Consider the following 20,349-nt stretch of genomic DNA (forward strand, 5'->3'; position numbering starts at 1 on the left):
TGAGGGCCAGGCATGGTGGCTCATACCTGTAATCCCAGCACTTTGGGAGGCTGAGGCAGGCGGATCACCGGAGGTCAGGAGTTCAAGACCAGCCTGGCCAACAAGGTGAAACCCCGTCTCTACTAAAAATACAAAAATTGGTTGGTCATGGTGGCAGGTGCCTGTAATCCTAGCTACTAGGGATGCTGAGGCAGAAGAATCTCTTGAACCCGGGAGGCGGAGGTTGTCGTGAGCCGAGATCACACCACTGTACTCCAGCCTGGGCAACCAGAGCAAAACTCCATCTCAAAAATAAATGAATGTGAGATGTCTTTGTTCCAAAGTAACACACCACCTGGTAAGAGCCGAGGCGTATGCATACAAAACTAAGATATATAAAGGAATGCGATCAGTGACAGGTTACAGACATTTTGTGAAGGAATATTCACAAAACACTTCCTTGAGACAATGTTAAGAGAAAGGAAGGACTAGGATTTTAATATTTTAAAATAAAGATGGAAGATGTGGGATGCTATAAACAAGGCCAAGAAGGCATGACTGATGCCATAAGCACTAGGTCCAAGTTTGTTAGATGTAGACCCTGTTTGGGGTGAGTAGAAGACGAGTTGCAAAAATCAAGTTAGGAGCAGTTCTTGGTCACCTTTGCAAGCACAGCATAAAGCAGCCCAGGGCATGGCAACGTTTTCACCCTGACTTAAAGAGCACCTCAAAGAGAAAGGAAAATTGGATAAAAAAATCTTTTCCCCTTGTAATACGTCTGGCCTTCTCTTAGAACCAGAAATCTACTCCAATCCCTTCACCTTATGTGTGAGAAAGAAGAAACCCAGAGAAGCAAAGTAACCTTTCCAAAGTCTCATAGTTCATAGAGGCAAATTGGGACTAGACTCCAAGTCTGACTTCCAGACAAGTTAGTCAAACTTTTTATTCAGCATGACCCACTTTCCATTGTTTTTGAAGAGCAGAAGGTGCGGGAACATGTAGTTGTTCCAGAATTTGATTAGCATTGCTTGAGGCATTGACTGAGCTTATAAGATATAGAAGCTAAGTCCTAAAAAGGGGAACGCTTATGGCCTATGCATCCAAATACCTCTCTCACTGTAGACTGGTACTTTCAGCTGTAGTGTTCTCTTTTTTATGGTACGTACATGTATGCACGTATATTTGTACATGTATGTGTGCTTATATATGACACATACATATATATAAACACAAATATGTACATATATACACACACATATATTTTAAATTATTTTGCTCCCTACATTAAAACAAACAAAAGCTGTGTCCACACTCTCACTGAAATATGTTAACCTGCATCTTTTTCTAGGCAATCTCCTGTAGGTGACCTTCCCAAAGTCTGCCCATTGCCCTCAAGCTGTTGTCGGAGATCTTCTGGGAGCTGGATCACGTACATTCCAGCTCTCCCACCCCTTGGCTTTCTCTCAGCTTTTCAGGGCCAACTCTTTGGCCACTTCGCTGTTTATTAAGCTCTTCCCACAGAGCATGAGCAATATAACCGAAAGCCATGGGCACTCAATAAATGTTAGTTTGAATTTCATTCATTTACTCATTGGAATTTTTTTTTTTTAACTTTGTGTTCTAGGATACATGTGCACAACGTACAGGTTTGTTACATATGTATACATGTGCCATGTTGGTGTGCTGCACCCGTTAACTCGTCATTTACATTAGGTATATCTCCTAATGCTATCCCTCCCCCTCCCCCCACCCCACAACAAGCCCCAGTGTGTGAAGTTCCCCTTCCTGTGTCCAAGTGATCTCATTGTTCAGTTCCCACCTATGAGTGAGAACATGCTCACTGGAATTTTCACTTTTGTTCTGAAGCAAGGAAGGCACGCTGATTTTCCAGACTGTTTCTGGCTGTCCTTGTGGGATGGCGAAGTTGACTTTCCTGTCCAACCTCAGAGGAATGTACTCTCTCTCTCTCTCCTCTGCCTCTCCAACACCCTGGGTGTTTTTCTTTTATAGAACTGTCACACTGTTTTTCAATGTTTTGTTTTTATTGTCCTTTTCCTTGCTAGACTATAAGCTCCTTGTGGACAGGGAGGTCATATGGCTTGCTGCGAAAATCAGTTCTTGACTCATGTTCACTTTTTCCACCGCCATATTTCCCACTCTCATTTCTTCTGTACTGCATAGTCAGTCTAATTTTGTGTTTGGTTCTATGAAGGAATAAATAAAATAAATTGAAATACCTTTCAATTATCATTTTTCATTTTCCCCCAACTCATTTCAAATCTCTTTCTTTCAGCTGCTTTAGATCTTTAACAAAAATGAATTTGTTCACAATACTGAGCATGTCCTCTAACTGGGTTGTTTAAATTTTTTTGAATTATATTATGTAGCAAATTTATAATAATAACGGGCCTATTTCTTATCCCCTATAGAATATTTTGAACCCTATAATGGATGATGGAGCATGAATAAATACCTTTGATGACTTTCCTTTATTTATATATTTACTTAATTTGAGTTGCCTTAAAAATAATTACCAATAAAAGTTTATATTTGAGGTTGCATTTAAATACTTTTAAAATGTCAAAGTATAATGTGTTATAATGTGTTCATTGCTTCTCCTTATAAATAAGTCAATAAAAATATTATCCAAAGAGTAAAAAATAACCTGATTTTAAAAAATAAATCTTGTAGCCAGGCACAGTGGCTCATCCCTGTAATCCTGGCACTTTGGGAGGCTGAGGTGGGCAGATTGCTTGAGCCCATGAGTTCAAGACCAACTTGGGCAACACAGCAAGACCCTGTCTTTATACAAAATACAAAAATTAGCCGAGCATGGTGGCGCACACCTGTAGTCCCAGCTACTCAGGAGGCTGAGGTAGGAGGACCACCTGAGCCCAGAGAGGCTGAGACTGCTTCAGCCTAGGCAACAGAGTAAGACTGTGTCTTGAAAAATAAATAAATAGAAATAAATCTTATAAAGTGTATTTATGCATCAAAATTTTAGTTGAATAATGATGTCGTTAATAAATTAAGAGAAACCTGTACCTCCTTTTCTTTGAAAGGAAAGGGTTACACTATAATTTATTTATTTTAATTGTTACACAATCAGCTAGTGCTCTGTAAGGCCTCAGATACAATTTCCCTGGAATGTATTATAAAAAGAGTGCCCTTTGCTACAGCAGTATAGTTTTGAATCACATTGATCCATGATAGATATATACCCCCCAATCCCCTTAATTTTTACGGTTCGGAAGTTAGTGTCATCTCTTCAGAAAAAGAATAATGGAAAAAAACCATAGGGCCCCACGCTATCTGGGCATGGGATCTTGGAACCTCTCACCTGCTCTATAGGAAGGAAGCACTCTTGTTTTCCTAGAGACCCACGGATGGTTTGTTTGTGTGATTTCACATTTCCAGTTCATGTACCAAGTCCTCTGCTGCCTCTCTTCCTAGCAGAGAGCTCTTAGAGAGATGGTCCTATTTACTCGGCAAAGTACCTACTGATAAGTTAATTCTCAGCTGATTGTCAGTGCCCCTGCTTAGGAACTTCAATGGAGCAACTAAATGAACTGCTGGGGACATTGAGCCACTTGCTCTTCTCTATGGTGTTTAGATGAAAAGTGTTTCATTTGGGAAAGTGTGGTTTGAACCAAGAACGGTGATTATTTTTGTACGTATCTTTCATCAACAATAGTGTACTTTTTATTTATTACAGGATTTCTTCAAGCAAGAATTAACTTTCATTAGCACATTCATTGAAACTGTTCAAAATAAGCCACTTTTCTCTTATTGTTCCAAAAGAAGACGTCAGAGTCACAAATTTAAGATGATGGAGTAGTGTTGCATTACAGGTACCCACACCCCCTCACCCCACAGGCAAGGGGCTACATGGTTTTAGGTGCATTTCCTGTTTCGGAGGCCCCATCCCTCCTGAATGGATTCCTCTAACAAAGTGCCACAAGACAGGAGGTTGTTTTTATTTGGTAGCAGAGATATGATCCATTTCGAATAATTTACATTGGGTGGCTATTCTGGTTCAAACTAGAGAATGAATGTTAAATAATAAACGTGATCATGATTGCTTTATGGAAGAACACCGCTGTGAACTCAGCCATAAACATCACTCTGCAGCATATTAATAAAAGGTAGTAACAGAAAAGATTGGAAATGGAGCATGTGTAGTAGCTCTTATTATTGAATCAGATTCTCCCAGTGTTGAAGCAAGGCATTTGTCTTAGGAAGCTACAGTAGCTCTTTTTGGAACACTATCAAAAAGCTGTGGTTAAAAAACAGAAATAAACAAAAAACTGCTGCCTATGCATGTAGTTGTTAGAAAGAGGAGGTGGTGATCAGTATTTTCTCCATCTAGTCTTGAGGATTTAATTGTTGTTCCTACAAAATCTTAACAGATTTTTGTAGTAGTGAGTCAAGAATCTTCCATCAAAATGAAGAAAACTAAGTCTAACGTTATGAAGAAGAAAAGCCAATATTGCCCAATTAAAACTAATCTCATTGGTTTCCTGATTCAGCCTGGAAGGAAAAGGAGCAGAATCATAAACCCTCTGAGCAGAGGGTTCAGGAGGTGAAGAGGGGGTGAAACAGGAGGTGGAGATTAGTGCTGGTGCAAGAGAGAGTACGTGGGTTCTGTCTCACAGGTGCATTTGAAATGCCTCCTCCCAAAGCATGCAGTCATGAAAAAAAAAAAAAAGGGCATAAAACAAATGTAATTGAAAGGAGGAAAGGGTACAATGAATCCCCAAAGCCTTAAACTCAAATAAGAAACAGATACACCTTTTCTCTCTCCCTTCCTTGTTCTCTTCCTTCCTCTCTCCCTCCTGTTCCTCCCTCCTGTTCCGCCCTTCCCTCTTGTCTCTACCTTCCCTTCCGTCTCCCCTTCTCCTTCCCCTTCCCCTTTTTACTTCCTTCCTTCCTTCTTTCCTTCCTTCTCTCCTTCCTTCGTTTCTTCCTTTCTTTCTTTTTCTTTTTTCTTTCTTTCTTTCTTTCTTTCTTTCTTTCTTTCTTTCTTTCTTTCTTTCTTTCTCTCTTTCTCTCTTTCTCTCTTTCTTCCTTTCTTTCCTAAACAACCACGGATTAGCTCAAGAGCATTTACAGATCTATTTCTTAATTGCTTCCTTTTAAAGGTAAACATGTCAAGCCAATAAAACATTCTCTAAAAATAGTTAATCATTTTTATTGTTCTGCTTTTGATGCTCAGCAGTTTTTTTCCATAAACTTTGTGATTTAGGGACTTAAATAGGTCCACATAATTTAAGAAGTGAGCTCCTGGCAGTATTTGATGGCAGCCTGAGTTGCTCAAGTGGAGGTTTTGAGGAGTTGGTCCTTTTATAAGGAAGCAAGTTGTATATTGTTTCCAGAGTAAGGGATCACCCTGGTGTTTCCGTCTCTGACCATGATGTGCCTGGGCCAGGTTTATAACCTACACACAAAATAAATTACACCTGTCAAAACATAATTTGATCTGATGATCTGGATTAAAAAGAATATAGTAACTAGCATAGCAAGAAAATATGGTACCTGGCATAGCAAGCTGAGGTTTTAATTAAATATTTGTGGGCTTATTGGTCTATTAGAAAAATAAGGGGAGAAAATAGAATATTTCTTGGGTAGTAAGTAGCATTATCAGGTCCTGTTGGCCCAGGAATTATGAAAGAGCAAGCAGCATATAGATATCATTTCATAATTGAAATGTGCATAATTGAAATTGTTTATGACTATGTGAGAGAGATGTGATTTACCTCAGAGTGGTGAACCCTAAGAAATAATGCTTCATCCTTAACCCCCACTGTGGATTTCTCCTGGCTTTCATGTCTTTGACAGTATGAGCATCGTCAAGGAAGTTTTTTAAAAAGATAAAAGCAAACAGAATGTGATGTCTTTTCTTCCTTTTGATGTAAGACTGTCTTGATGCAAAACAGTAACACAGCCATTTTCCTCATACACAAGGAGGCCAGTGGGAGAAATTAGAGTTGGGCCGTAGGTAACTCTATATATGGACACTTCCTGCCACTTAGGATGACACTTCTAGGTCTCAAGCCTCCTTTTTGTGTAGACCTGATACAGAGGTCACAGGGAAAACATTTTGTAGCTTAATTGAAGCTCTATTTGATGCCTTGGAACCTGAATAGGAAGAATACGGAGACACTCCAGGAACAATCATAAGGGTCCTCTTCTCTAGGAAGATTTAGTACAAACAGAACTGGATTATCACATAGTTTCACTTGTGCTAGAGTTCTGCCACACGAAAAGGTAGCTTCTGTTGAGCTGCAAGCCCACAGATGGGGTGGACTTCCCTGAAAATTGCACATGGAACAGATATTAGGGAAAGCTTTTATCTTTGACTTAGTAATTAATAGTATATATTAATATGTGAATGTATATACATATATATCCCAGTACTGAATATCATTACCATTTGGCTGGGGACCAGTTAACAAGGTATTGCTCAATTTTTTTTTTTTTTTTTTTTTTTTGGCATAGCTATCCAGTAGTTAGAAAATGAAAAACATTTTCCAAGACAGCAAGCTGAGGTTTTTTTATTTGCTTGTTTTTGAAACAGAGACTCTCTGTCGCCAGGCTGGAGTACAGTGGTGCGATCTGGGCTCACTGCAACCTCCACCTCCTGGGTTCAAGCAGTTCTCCAGCCTCAGCCTCCTGAGTAGCTGGGACTACAGGCATGCACCACCTACCCAGCTAATTTTTGTATTTTTAGTAGAGAGGTTTTACCATGTTGGCCGGGATGGTCTTGACCTCGTGACCTCGTGATCCACCCACCTCGGCCTCCCAAAGTGCTGAGATTACAGGCGTGAGCCACCACGCCCAGCCCTGAGGTTTTATAAATCTTCTCACTTGTTTAATTAAAATATCCCACTAAATTTATTTTTAGGGCTCCTGGGTTTTGTTGTTGTTGTTGTTTGGGGTGTTTTTTTTTTTTTTTTTTGGAAGCTGTTAAACTAAATCCTAACCAATCTTAGAATATATTTGACTAGAACAGTTGAATGTTAGGCTTTACAATATGGTAAATCCATTTTTGTCTTTCAGCAGAATCTGGTTGACTTTGTACTGACTATACATGGAAATTTTATATGCACTTTTATAATGGCTTTTGGTGATCATTTTATGTATCATAATTTTAGTTATAATTTTCATTTTTTAAATAAAATAATACATATTTGTTACAAAAATGTTCTTAAAAAAGAAAATAAAAATTACTGATTATTTTATTACCAATGAATACCACTGTTAACATTTTTGTTGTATATCCTGCTTTATAGGATACTATTAAAATTTTTTGTTTTAGTTTTTAAAGGAAAAGCGGATTATCCCATACATATTTCTTTTTAACTTTTTTTCTACTTGATAAACATATCATGGACATTTTCATGTTATTAGATATTCTAGGACATAATCTTGTTGCCTGCAAAACATTCCATTATGTTATCTCAGTGTAGCAGCTTGGTTGTTTTGTACTGTTTCTTTCCATTTCCTTTATAAGGTATAAACCCCATGCCTTTGTGCAAATCAGATTGTTCGAGTTTTTATTTTTAACACAAGGCTGTTGAAGATATTGGAACCAGAGCAATTTGAGGAAAGGAACACAGCCAAGGTTTTGATTCTTTTTCAGGGGTGGATCACATTGTGGAGGCTACTAGTTAACTACTCCAGTATATCTGAGTGACCACGCATCACCTTATTTTAGAACTGGAAGGAATTAGTGAACTTTTGATAATAAAGAAAAATCTTTTCCAAATAACACCAAAAGGAGGTAATATAAATAATTCTGCCTCCTGGGACTGTACAGTACAAAGAGAAGATAGGTTGAATATATAAGTTCCCAGATAATAAGTCCTCTTTACCACTAAAGCTTGAGTCATTTTTGAAATTCTGAACCATACCATGAAATAGTAGGCACTCACATTTTTAAAATTAAAAGTCATCATTAAAGATGGATTTACATGGGCCATAGATGTGTGAATAAGGACATGACTGGTGACAATATAGTTAGTCATTTGTTGAGGTATTGCTGGAGTGAGGTATGGTGTACAGTAAAGAAAACTTTCTTCAGCAAGAGCCAAGAACAAACTTCTCAAGAGGAGTTTTTGAAACATTTAAATCACAGAAAGTTGTCACCTCTAGGAAAATCAAAGGTCAATGGTGCTTGTTCAGTGAATTGATGAGAAGGGCTTCTGACAAGGTCAGGGAATGTTAGGATAGGTCGGCAGAAAAGGCAGGTGGCCACAACCAAGTCCTCAAGGAGGTCTGCAATGCCTAAGGGAAAGCAGAGGGAGACAGCAAGGGAAGAATCAAATAGTGGGTTTGGTGGAGGGTAAGGAGGGCACTAGAGAGGGGCTGGAAATGGAGAAGGGCAAGCTGAGAGGCTGTTCATGGAGGCAAAAGAGTAAAGCATGTTCTTCCCCCCATCAAAGGGAGGGGCGACTCCTAAAACACAAGCAGTATTAAAGGATTCTGTTTTCAAGGCACTCATTTATTTCCAAGATGTTTTTAGGCAAAGGAGGGAAAAGAAAAGATTCTAATGCTTCATCCTCCGTTTGTTGGAATATCAAATTTACTAGAATAGAAAATTCTGGAGTTTCTTACAGCCATAGTAAGTGTAGCTACTGCAAAATAAAGTAGCATGGGACTAGAAACATATGTTAAGTATAAGGTGATTTTTCTAACCCCGATTTTCTCCCGGGCTTCTTTTCTTGCTGGTGGTGGCTGCTTTCTCTTTTCTTCCAGAGTTCTATTGGAAGGGTGCTGTCTTTTGTTTTTCACAGAATGTTGATCCAGGTATGCCTGTATTTTTACTGTAAATTTCTGTGGCGCTGCCTGAAATTTGTAATGAGGAAGCTAACTGGAAGATGTGAACTACAGCGGATCTGTTACAATACCAAGCCAGGAGCTTCTAGAACCATGAAAATCGGTAAGCCTGAGACAAAGAAGTAAGCAAAAGGTAGAGTTGGTAGGATAGAGGATACAATGTTATCTTTCAGTGTAGTAATTCTAAACCATGTGTAAAGGATAATCTTTGAATGACTGTTTTTGTTACTGCTTTCACAGAAACATCACTGAGGGATTCTAAAAGTAAGGTAAGTAAAATTATTTTTCAGCAGCTTTTTTTTTCACTTGGAGGCTTACCTCTATCCTAAGAAGTGAAAATTCTAAGAAACCAAAATACAGCATTGGCTAGGAAAACTGCCAACTGAGAAGAAATAATCATTTGCCCATTACAAACCACTGTACTATTTACATGAGAACAGCCACTGTATGTGAATTTCTAGGCAGGTTTGTGAACTACTTATTACTTTATTGTCAAATGAACCCTTTCTTATACCTCTTCCCACATCATAAAATAAATATTCCTTGAACATGGGAACAATATTAACTCCCTACTATTTCCTCAATATTGAAATCATTTAACATTATACTGAAGATTTTTCAATAATATCAAAGAAGCTACTACGCTAGCTTTTATAGCATAGTGGAGCATCCACATAAGAAAGAAAACCTGTTTTCTTTTTCAAGGTTCTTGATAATTTGATCTTATTAATTTTGGCATCCTGAAGACTATCTCCCCCATGTGCCTCACTCTTTAGTCATAAACTTAATGCCCATTAACAATAGAAACTATGTTGGGCAAGGAAATGAAAATATTACATTTCAATATAGGTAGCTTGAAACAGGAAAATGGTAAGAACAAAACCAAAAAAATTGTATGTGTTTTCCTGATTAAAGTAATCAGGAAAATTGCACTGCCACCCCCATTGTGAAAACGTGAAATTTATTAGAATTCAAGTACACTAAATCAATTTTTGCTTTTAACTTAAATCTTCATATAGAAGCTTAAGCGAATGCTTGAAGCCTGTATCCCAGTAGATACTGATTAAGCCTCTGGTGTTAATGAAAAGAAAACTGATTGAAACATGTTTTCCAGCTGTTGCAGACTTCTGTGAGTGTTCACCCTGACGCTATTGAAAAAACTATAGAAGATATCATGGAACTGAAAAAAATTAATCCTGACATAAATCCACAGTAAGAATATGTTTCTTGTGTCAGAAGTACAGAACACAAGTCATATGGCCACAAATTTAGTGTTTCTCTGTCCCCTCTCTTTTCTTCCCTCCCTCTCTCCCTAAAATAATCATCTGCCATTTTTTGACTTTCAGATAAAGAATAGAGAAAAAAAGTACCTTTTTCATGTTTGTAAATGGCAGCAACTTTGTACTTCCTTTGTGGCTTATGCTCCTCAGATGCAATGAATGTAAGAAATGTGATGGGTGCCCCGATAGAGAAAGATGAGTCCATTCATCAGCAATCACTCCATCTGATGCCTGTGTTTTACACTAACAGTAAATGTTCAAATTGTAAATGTGCTTAAGCTGATTCTGTTTCATCTAGAATAGTCCTTCACTTCCTTCATGAATATTACTTTATGACAGACTGAGAATCTTGGAGACCATTTCTACCTGCTTGTCAAGAAGACAGGCATGTGTGGGAGGGAGAAATGGTTTTTATATGAAGACTTTAGAACTTCCTAATTTATTCCTCTCATCTTGGAAGTATTAAAATGCATTTGGCAATGTTCGTGACATTTAAAATTAGCTTCATATTTTCCACTGGGTACAGCAATTTTTCAGTAAAATTTTACACTAAAGACACTGAGTAGAATAAATTCCAAACGCAGATATATTTAGAGAAGGTTTTCGGTTGGTAATAATCAAACTGTCTTTTAGATGTTCGTGTCTGAGAACTTCAGATGTTACCTTTGAGAAAGGCTTTTATTAATAATTACAGGAACTGTAGCTGAAGGGAATTTCAGAGCATACTTGCATAGGTCTCCGTCTTGGAAGGATTTTAGATATTAGCTATCCAGGGGCTCGTCACAAAAACTCCATTTTCACCTGGTCTCCATAGCGTTCTTCGGCAGCCACTTCAGTTCATTAGCTGCCTTTTGCCTATTCCGCTACCAAAGGTTGATTTACTTATATAGTAAATGTCTTTTTGAAACCTTCTAACATATATTTTATTCCTCTGGGAAGGTGATAAGAAGGCAATTCATTATAAATAAGATTGAACGAAAAATTTAAGACTACAACTGGGCAAGAGGGACATATGAGTCCTGTAATAATCATGTTTAGAGATTGGATTAGATTTAGTAGCATGTCTTTTCTATGAAAGTTATATAAGGTGCATTCAAGAGCATTTCTTTGCCATCCATTCTCTTGTTCTCATTTTTTAAAAAGACCCTTTTAGGTTCAGGTTGAGGATCCCGAATCTGAAAATCCAAAATCTGAAACTTTTGGGCATTGACAGGATGCCCCAAGTGGAAGATTCCATAGGTGACCTTGTATGACAGATTGCATCTGTTATTTAAAATGTTGTATAAAATTACCTTCAGACTATGTGTATAAGGTGTATATGAAACACAAATGAATTTCATGCTTAGACTTGTGTCCCATCCCCGAGATATCTCATTATGTATATGCAAATATTCCAAAATCTGAAACACGTCTGATCCCAAGCATGTCAGATAAGGGTTACTCAACCTGTCGTATTTTTTTTTTAATCTCCATGTGGATTCTAATGCCTTTTTTTCCAGGGTAACATTGATAAGCTTGATATAAAAAAATTAAATACTTTCCTGAGAAAACAAAGAAATAGCTTAGAGATGGGGAAACACTTTGTAACTTACCAAACTGTTACTACTATTAACCTCGCTTGTTTTAATTACATTTTTTTTAAGTGCTGCTTATGGTGGCACTAAAAATTACGAAAGAGAAAATTTATTTATTTATTTTAATTTTTTTTTTTTTTTTTTTTTTTTTTGAGACAAGAGTCTTGCTCTGTCACCCAGGCTGGAGTGCAATGGTGTAGTTTAGGCTCACTGCAACCTCTGTCTCCTGGGTTCAAGTGATTCTCCTGCCTCAGCCTCCCAAGTGGCTGGGACTAGAGGCACGTGCCATCACATCTGGCTAATTTTTGTATTTTTAGTAAAGATGGGGTTTTACCATGTTGGCCACGCTTGTCTCAAATCCCAGACCTTGTGATCCGCCTGCCTCTGCCTCCCAAAGTGCTGGGATTACAGGCGTGAGACACCGCGCCCGACCTGAGAAAATTTAATTGACTTTCCTTATTCCTGCCTCTTGCATTCCTTCCATTCTCCTCTTTCCCTCAAAATTAACTCTCTTCTCCATCCTACATAGACTTTCTGGGTGAGTAGTGCTATGGTGCCCTTTCCTAAATTTTAATATCTGACCTAGTTGTTTGGTGCTATGCTAACAAGTAATGATGAAAGCCACTCATTGAATACGACTTTATTAAAGTTCAGTACTCCTAGGCTGTCTGACTGTCCTGTAAGTTTAGAGCAGGTACACAGTTCTAAGTTCTGTTGCCTTCAACTTGAGATTTAACATCTGTGCATGTCATTTACCCCTGAAAAAAATATGATGATGTACAGTGATTATAATGACCACCACCACACCACAGCAACATGCTCAAAGTCCGTGAGTGAACAAGACAAAAGACTAGATTGGAGAGTATCAATTGCCAATGTTCAGCCATTTTTGAGCCACAGAAAATACATGACTCTAAAGAATTTAGGAGGAAAAGATAAACATGAAGTACTACTTTTAGACCTTCAGATTCTACCTTACTTTAGAGGCTGTAGAAAGGGAAAACAGCATTCTGATCACAGAAAGTAATGATCCTCTGTGTGTTATAGTTGCCAGATTGTTTTCTGTTCTAGTGATATGCTTTAATGGTACTATTATTCAAATAGTGTACATTCAGAGAGAACTGAGAGCGATCATAAAACATCTGAAAACCGGCTGGGCACGGTGGCTCATGCCTGTAATCCCAGCACTTTGGGAGGCAGAGGGAGGTCACCTGAGGTCAGGAGTTTGAGACCGGCCTGGCCACACATGGCGAAACCCCATCTTTATTAAAAAAATATAAAAATTAACTGGGTGTAGTGGTGGGCACCTGTAATCCCAGCCACTCGGGAGGCTAGGGCAGGAGAATCGCTAGAACTCAGGAGGCGGAGGTTGCAGTGAGCCAAGATTGTACCACTGCACTCCAGCCTGGGCGACAGAGTGAGCCTCTGTCTCAAAACCTAAAAAATAAAATAAAACATCTGAAAACCATGTCCCATGAAAGGCAATTGAAGAAATAAGATTTCTGTTTTCCCTAGAGATTAGAAGAATCACTATCTTAAATAGTCATGGCAGGGGAAAGGTGGAAATAAATTTGCTCAGAGAAAAGAATTTGAACCGTTTGATCATAAGCAAAGCAGATTTTGTTTCAGCACAAGAAAAGGTGTTCAGACAACTACAGCTGGTCAGAATGTAATAGAACATCTTGTAAAGTTGTAACTACCCTCTTAGCACTGTCTCCCCTGAGGAGGACATTCCCAAGTGGAGGTGGTGGTGTTATTGTTACTTTGTTTCTCTTCATTTTGTTCTGATTTTTTTTCCTTGAAGCCCCTAAGGGTTTTTTCAGTTGTCCTCACCCTCGTTCTCTTCCACACATCTTTCTAAAGTAATTCTGATATGACCGCCTAGGGGGGTGCTATATAATCCCTAAGAGTCCAGTATTACCTATAATTTCAAGTAACCTGCATAAAGAAATCCCTTGTGGGTTTTTGTTTGGTTTGGTTTGGTTTGGTTTTGGTAGAGATAGGATGTTGCTTTGTTGCCTGGGCTGGTTTTGAACTCCTGGCTTCAAGCAATCCTCCCATCTTGGCCTCAGAAATTCCTTATTTTTAAGCCATACCATTGCAATTTAGCTGTAGAAAAAGTCAGACTTTGAGGCAAATTTTAGCCAGGTTCTACAGTTGTCCATGTGGAGATTTAATAAGAATTGTGCTTCTATTAAATAGATCATCTTTGAGCAATTTTCCCTGAATATTACATTAATATGAAAAGTTCTATCATGCATACATCAAGTGAACAAATGCCAAAGTGATGCCCTGTTCTTCCTTGTGTGTCTCCTCTGTTTTTGAACATCCTAGGCTGGGAATCTCTCTTCAGGCTTGCCTTCTGCAAATCGTTGGGTACAGGAACCTTATTGCAGATGTGGAAAAACTGCGTAGAGAGCCCTATGATTCTGATAATCCCCAACATGAAGAAATGCTTTTGAAGGTTAGTGCTTGAACACATTTCAGTTCTTCATCTAAGTCAGCTGACATTTGCCAGGCACCTGCTATGTGCCAGGCACTGCTCTGTACATCAGGGGTACAAAGATGGATGAGACACGGGCCCCTGACTGGTTGGTAAGGTCAAGTTTTCTTGCTGGTTCAGGTGTTGGAAGTAAATTTTTCATCAGAAAATTCCTGTGAGAAGTTAAGTCCAAAGCCAATTTTCTTTTGTAATCTGAGAAAGCATCAGAGGTGATTTCTGTGGGCTCTCGCATTTGGCTTCAGTTTAGATTGTTTAACATGCATTGAAAGCCAACAGGAGAAATAGCATTTGTCAAAGAGTGACTTGGGATTCCCATTTATGACTTTTAATACACATCAGAGAAGATAAAGTCGGTTTCTGCCTCAGCAACAGCCCTCTTGGGAAATTACCCAAGATCTTAATGCTGATTATTTTTGCATGCAACTTAGAGAGTATTAGAAGAGGTAAAGGTTTATATTTGGCACACTAGAACTTCTGGAGAAATAATATGAAGTGATGAATACTCCTGGCTGTCAAAGCAAAAGCTTAAAAATCTTACAGGATCTGATGGTGTATTAAAAAACATCAGTAATACTTTCCCTCAAAACACTGAGTTTGGGGCTAAAGAAATTAAGACCCCCCAATAATTAAGACTACCCTTAAGAACTACATACTTACCAGAAATGTTTTATAAATTCATTTCTGAAAACAGATGCTTCTTTAGAATTAGAGTGCATTAGGGTACTTCCTTGCCTTTTCTTAGAATTCAAAAAGGCAGTAACAAAACTGTAAGAAAACATTTGTTTAGCTGCCTTTATTTTATTGAAAAATGTCAACAGAACATGTAATTTCAAAAATGTATCCTGTTGTGTTTTTGTGTGAAGGAGTGTGTTTTTATGTATGTAAGTACTTAAGCAAATGACTCATTTGTCTCTGTTAATTAGTGCTGGATCTGATGTAAATCATTAAAAATTAAAGATACCTCATTCTTGGCAATAGTTTTTCTTCTTCCTTTTCTCCCTGCTGAAGTTTAGCTAACCTGCTGACTGAATTTTATCTCTTTGTATTGCCTTTTTTTTTTTCTGACCATTTTCTGATGGAGGTAGTTCAACAAAATTACCCAAACATAGGAAATAAGAGGTGACAGAGAAAAGAGGTGTTGTAATTAACCGATAGTCACAAGAGCCTGAACAATGTATTAGAATAGCTGAGGTTCCCTCAGAATGAGTGACATCCAGGTGCCTGCTAGGCACCATCTTTAGCTGATCTCTTGTATGTGGGCTGGCACATAGTAGGTTTTCAACAAATATGAGTGAATGCATGAATTATTATAGTTCATTAGCTACATCTCAAGAACTTGTATATGACTTTCATCTGTGGCTATGATTAGATTATGTGTTATTTAAACTGTCAGCTATATGAGGTAGGCAAGGAAATGGTGGCTATCTTTATTTTAGAGATGAGAAAACTGTAAGCATTTTAGCTCAGGTTCTCATTCACATGTCTGGTAAATTATAAAGTCAGGGCTGTTCATTACTGCATTAGGTACTTTGGGGAAAGGCATCATTTCTGCCCTCAAGTGGTTTACAATCCAATTGGGGCATATTCTACATCTTCAAAAAAACATCACTAAATCTGGCCAGATGTGGTGGCTCACGCCTGTAATCCCAGCACTTTGGGAGGCTGAGGTGGCTGGATCACTTGAGGTCAGGAGTTTGAGACCAGCCTGGCCTACATGGTGAAACCCTGTCTCTACTAAAAATACAAAAATTAGCCGGGCACAGTAGCAGATGCCTGTAATCCCAGGTACTCAGGAGGCTAAGGCAGGAGAATTGCTTGAACCCAGGAGGCAGAGGTTGCAATGAGCCCAGATCGCACCACTGCACTCCAGCTTGGGTGACAGAGCAAGACGCCATCTCAAAAAACAAACAAACAAAAATCACTAAATCTTATCCATACAGCACCCTAAGGTATCTTTGAAATGTTTTCCATGCCCAATGCCTTATTCTAGCCATCATCTCCAACTTGGGCTGTGACAGCCTTTTAATTATGCCAGTAACTGTTAGATTCTTCCCTCACATCATCCGAAATACTGTTGGAGGGATTTTTTTTTTTCTCAAAACACAGATATATTCATTGTTATTCCCTAGACTAGAAACTTCAGGCTATGTCCTATAGTAGAAAGCCCACGCATCTTAGCATGCCATTTTGGAGGCTTTCCAATGTATTTCTTGAAGCTACAGCTCCTGTATCCTCATCACATATAGTACATTTCTGCCATGCTCTGCCATTCACCATGACCCAGAATAAGCCGTGCCATACCATATGCCCAGGAATTTGTTCATGCTGTTCCCTCTGTTACCTATTACTGTCACTGCAGAAGCCAGCTTGTTTTTTAAATCCTTACTCACAGAATTTTGAAATCTTCACTAGCTCCCCAAGCAAACTTAGGAGTGGGAATCTTTGTTCTCTTCTTCAGTTTGTTCAAGTTTCAAGTATGATAATAAAATCAGAAATAATAAAACATTAATTGAGTGTTCAGTATGTGCCAATTGTTACAGTCAGTGTTTTCTGGCATTATTTCATTTCATTATCACAGTAGCCTTGTGGTGCTACACTGCTCTTATCTTCATTTTTCAGATGAGGAAACTGAAGCTGAGCAGTGAAGTGGCTGTGCGAGCTCACATAGCGTGGTAGCTAAGTGCTCTGAGCTACCACACTGCACTAGGTCTTGAGAGACAAACCACATCTTGTTCACATTTGTCTTTCCAGGTCTGACCCATGGTTTCTGTTTCACTGCCTGAGCTTAAGCTTCTTCATCTTTAAAATGGGTCATAATACCCTTGTTAGCTACTTCACAGAACCGTTTAGAGCAAAAGTCAGCAAACCAAGGCCTGCAAACCAAATTTGGCATACCACCCATTTTACAAGTAATATTTGCAGTACAGCCACATGCATTTGTGTGTGGCATTTATAGCTGCTATGGCTGCTGTCCTAGTTTAAAGGCAAAGTTAAGTAGTTACAACAGAGACCATACAGCTCATAAAGCCTAAAATATTTGTCAAGTGGTCTTTTACAAAGTTTGTGCCCAGGCACAGTGGCTCACACCTGTAATCCCACCACTCTGGGAAGCTGAGGCAGGAGGGTCACTTGAGCCCAGGAGTTCAAGACCAGCCTGAGCAACATAGCAAGACCCTATCTCTACACACAAAAAAAATTTAATAAATAGCTGGGCATGGTGATGTCCACCTGTAGTACCAGTTACTTGGGAGGCTGAGGCAGGAGGATCACTTATGCCCAGGAGGTCAAGCCTACAGTGAGCTATGGTTGTACCACTGCACTTAGCATGGGCAACAGAGTGTGACCCTAGCTCTAAAAATAATAATAATAATAATAATAATAATAAAATTAAGTTAAATGTAAAAACATGTTTGCTGACCTCTAGTTTCTAAGCACAGGTCATATATAGTATTGCCACATGTTTAAGCGCTTGGCTTTTTAAGCATAGGAGAGTGTTATCAGTGCTACTAGAGTTCTAAATTATTTTCAAAGTCCAGATTTTATGATCATTTGAACATAGCCTGGGATGAAATTGAATAATATCACTGTCCATATGAATCACTTATATAGACATTTCTATTAAAAGTGTTCCAACCAAATTAATAATGAAGACAAAATTCTAGGTGGATTCATGCATTTAATGAAAAACATAAAGTCCAGAATTAAAGACCCTCTCCTGATGGAAAGAGCAATCCCATGGTGACCTTGGTGAGAAGCTGCTTCTCCTTGAATGCTCTAGCTCAAGGGTAGACGAATCACCTTCCCTTTCTGTTCTGCAGAGAGTTCATGACCAGGCAGAAGTGTTCAAATAAACTTGTGTAAAGCTTCAGTTCGAAATGAAGAGAGTTCAGTAGAGAGGGCAGTCTGTGAGGGTAACAATCTGACTCAGAGTGCAGTCTCCACATCTGTTTCTTGTCTTCTGCTATAGGAATCACTTTTCCTAGCCCCTAGTCTCCTCCGCTTGGCAGGTGGCTTTGTAATAACTACTCCCAGTAGCACAGTCCTAGATGAGAGGATTCCTCAGAGTCCCCACCATAAGCCACCACCGTTTCTCAGATCTGAAGTTGGCTTCCTAGTGCATGACCTCATCCTTCAGGAGCACCCCATCCCCTACTCTTATTTTTTCAGGGAAGAGCTTACCTATTGGAAGAGAATCGAAATAGCTCAAGGTTATTTTATTTTATATGTATTTATTTTGAGACAGGGTCTCACTCTGTCATGCAGGCTGGAGTGCAGTGGTGCAACTTTGGCTCACCGCAACCTCCACCTCGCGGGTTCAAGCAATTCTCCAACCTTAGCCTCCTGAGTAGCTGGGATTATAGGCATGAGCCACGGCACCTGGCTCAAGATTTTTTTAAAATAGGAAATATACAGATAATTGTACTTCATGTAAGTATTTTAGCATAATGGGCTTTCATCTTCCAAAATAAGTTTGACTATTTTATTTGCTACATATATTTATTAACCTACTGGTTTAGCCTCTCAATATTTAGCAAGTTTATTTTAAAAATTACTATTCCCATTGATCTACAGTACCATTCATATAAATGCATAACTTCAAAGTCAACATTCCTTTCACTGTGGACATAAGAATTCTTAAGGGGTACAATAATGACTGTGGCTGCTGGGTACTGTTAAAAGCCAAAAGGACTGGCAGGCTCAGAAAGGCATAAACTATTTATACATACTCTCAGTATACTACTAGTCCCACATTTTTGCTGTACATTCTTGTTTCATAATATGGTACAAATTATTCCCTAAGTCTGAAAAAAAAACAAGATGAATACATTTTCATCTGAATTTCAAAATGACCTTTTTAATGAAAAAGAAGTTCCTCATGTGAAATCTGTTTAAAAGAAGGATTTAAATACTTTGTTCACAACATGTACAATTTTTTGACCCTAGTGCCTCATTAAAATCAGTTTAGCAATAAAACCTTCTGTGCTTTATCAAAAACAGCATTCAATAGATTATAAAATTATTCAATCTGCATTTGAATCATTATTAGGACACTGAATTATAACAAAGTCCAGTAAATGTATGACCATTCATCAACACCCTTAAAACCCGTGAATCATTGCAGTGAATCTCATGTGTGCATATAATTCAAACATAAACTTTGTGGAGAGGGGATATAAAATAAATACTACAATATTTCTTCAGTCCTATTTAATGCTGCCTAGATGGTTAGGTGAAAAGGTTAATATTACTAACAGGCACTTTGGGAAGCCGAGGCAGGTAGATCACCTGAGGCCAGGCATTCGAGACCAGCCTGGCCAACATGGTGAAACACTGTCTCTACTAAAAATACAAAAATTAGCCAGGCGTGGTGGCACACACCTGTAGTCCCAGCTACTTGGGAGTCTGAGGCACTAGAATTGCTTGAGCCTGGGAGGCAGAGGTTGCAGTGAACCAAGATGGTGCCACTGCACTCCTATCTGGGTGATGGAGAAAGACTCTGTCTCAAAAAAGAAAAAAGATATATATATATATAATATATACACACATATATATACACACACATATATACACACACATATATATATGTATATATAGCTAACAGGAAGAATCAAACTAGTTTAATAACTTGTTTTCTAAGTAGTTACCACAATTTAGTAAAACCAAGATAGGCAGAGTATGCCAATACGTTTTTCCTATAGTGTAATGTAATTGCTAATATGAGGTATAATCGGTAAGCAATTAATACAAATGTAAACAGGCATAAGCCACCACGAAATCACAGTCTGGTGAAAAGCTTTTCAGCTAAGCTAGTTGGAGAAGAGAGTTAAGGGAAATGAGAAAGGGCAGACAGGGCAGGTTTTCAGTGGAAACATCATTTACATGCCTTATCATCACCCTCTTATATGTAACAATCCACTGATGCAGGAAGGTAAATCCTGTTCAAGTATGCTAGCCTAGAATATACTTTATGTAGCATAGTAAGATTATTTAAGTATTACTAATGCTTCATTTGCACTTAGATTATACATAATCCTATATGCATATTAAAAACTCATTTCCCTAAATGAGTTAAAGAGTTTCAGGGAAGATGGAACTATGTACTATAGAATTTAGAATATCTAAACTAAGAGGTAAAATCAAAGGAAAACATTACTACCTTTTTAGTAAATGGTGG

The 20,349-nt window shown here is 38.4% G+C and overlaps 3 protein-coding genes across 6 annotated transcripts in view; 2 read left to right on the forward strand and 1 right to left on the reverse strand.

Annotated features, from left to right (window-relative positions):
* ACAT1 (acetyl-CoA acetyltransferase 1) overlaps positions 1-20,349 on the forward strand; it is a 976,528-nt gene that overhangs the window by 446,133 nt on the left and 510,046 nt on the right. The gene's annotated exons all lie outside the window — the stretch shown is intronic.
* CWF19L2 (CWF19 like cell cycle control factor 2) overlaps positions 1-20,349 on the reverse strand; it is an 808,601-nt gene that overhangs the window by 279,074 nt on the left and 509,178 nt on the right. The window lies entirely within an intron of this gene.
* ELMOD1 (ELMO domain containing 1) overlaps positions 1-20,349 on the forward strand; it is a 75,438-nt gene that overhangs the window by 30,238 nt on the left and 24,851 nt on the right. For 2 of the 4 annotated variants that reach the window (XM_050758710.1, XM_050758714.1), the window contains exons 3-6: positions 8,775-8,920; positions 9,058-9,086; positions 9,932-10,029; positions 14,006-14,135. In XM_050758710.1, coding sequence (XP_050614667.1) covers positions 8,775-8,920; positions 9,058-9,086; positions 9,932-10,029; positions 14,006-14,135 — 403 coding nt within the window. Of the gene's footprint in view, positions 1-3,694; positions 3,831-8,736; positions 8,921-9,057; positions 9,087-9,931; positions 10,030-14,005; positions 14,136-20,349 lie in introns of all 4 variants that reach the window. The other 2 variants (XM_050758711.1, XM_050758712.1) reach the window with 2 other exon arrangements.

Source organism: Macaca thibetana, chromosome 14, assembly GCF_024542745.1.
Source record: "Macaca thibetana thibetana isolate TM-01 chromosome 14, ASM2454274v1, whole genome shotgun sequence".
Lineage (NCBI taxonomy): Eukaryota > Metazoa > Chordata > Mammalia > Primates > Cercopithecidae > Macaca > Macaca thibetana.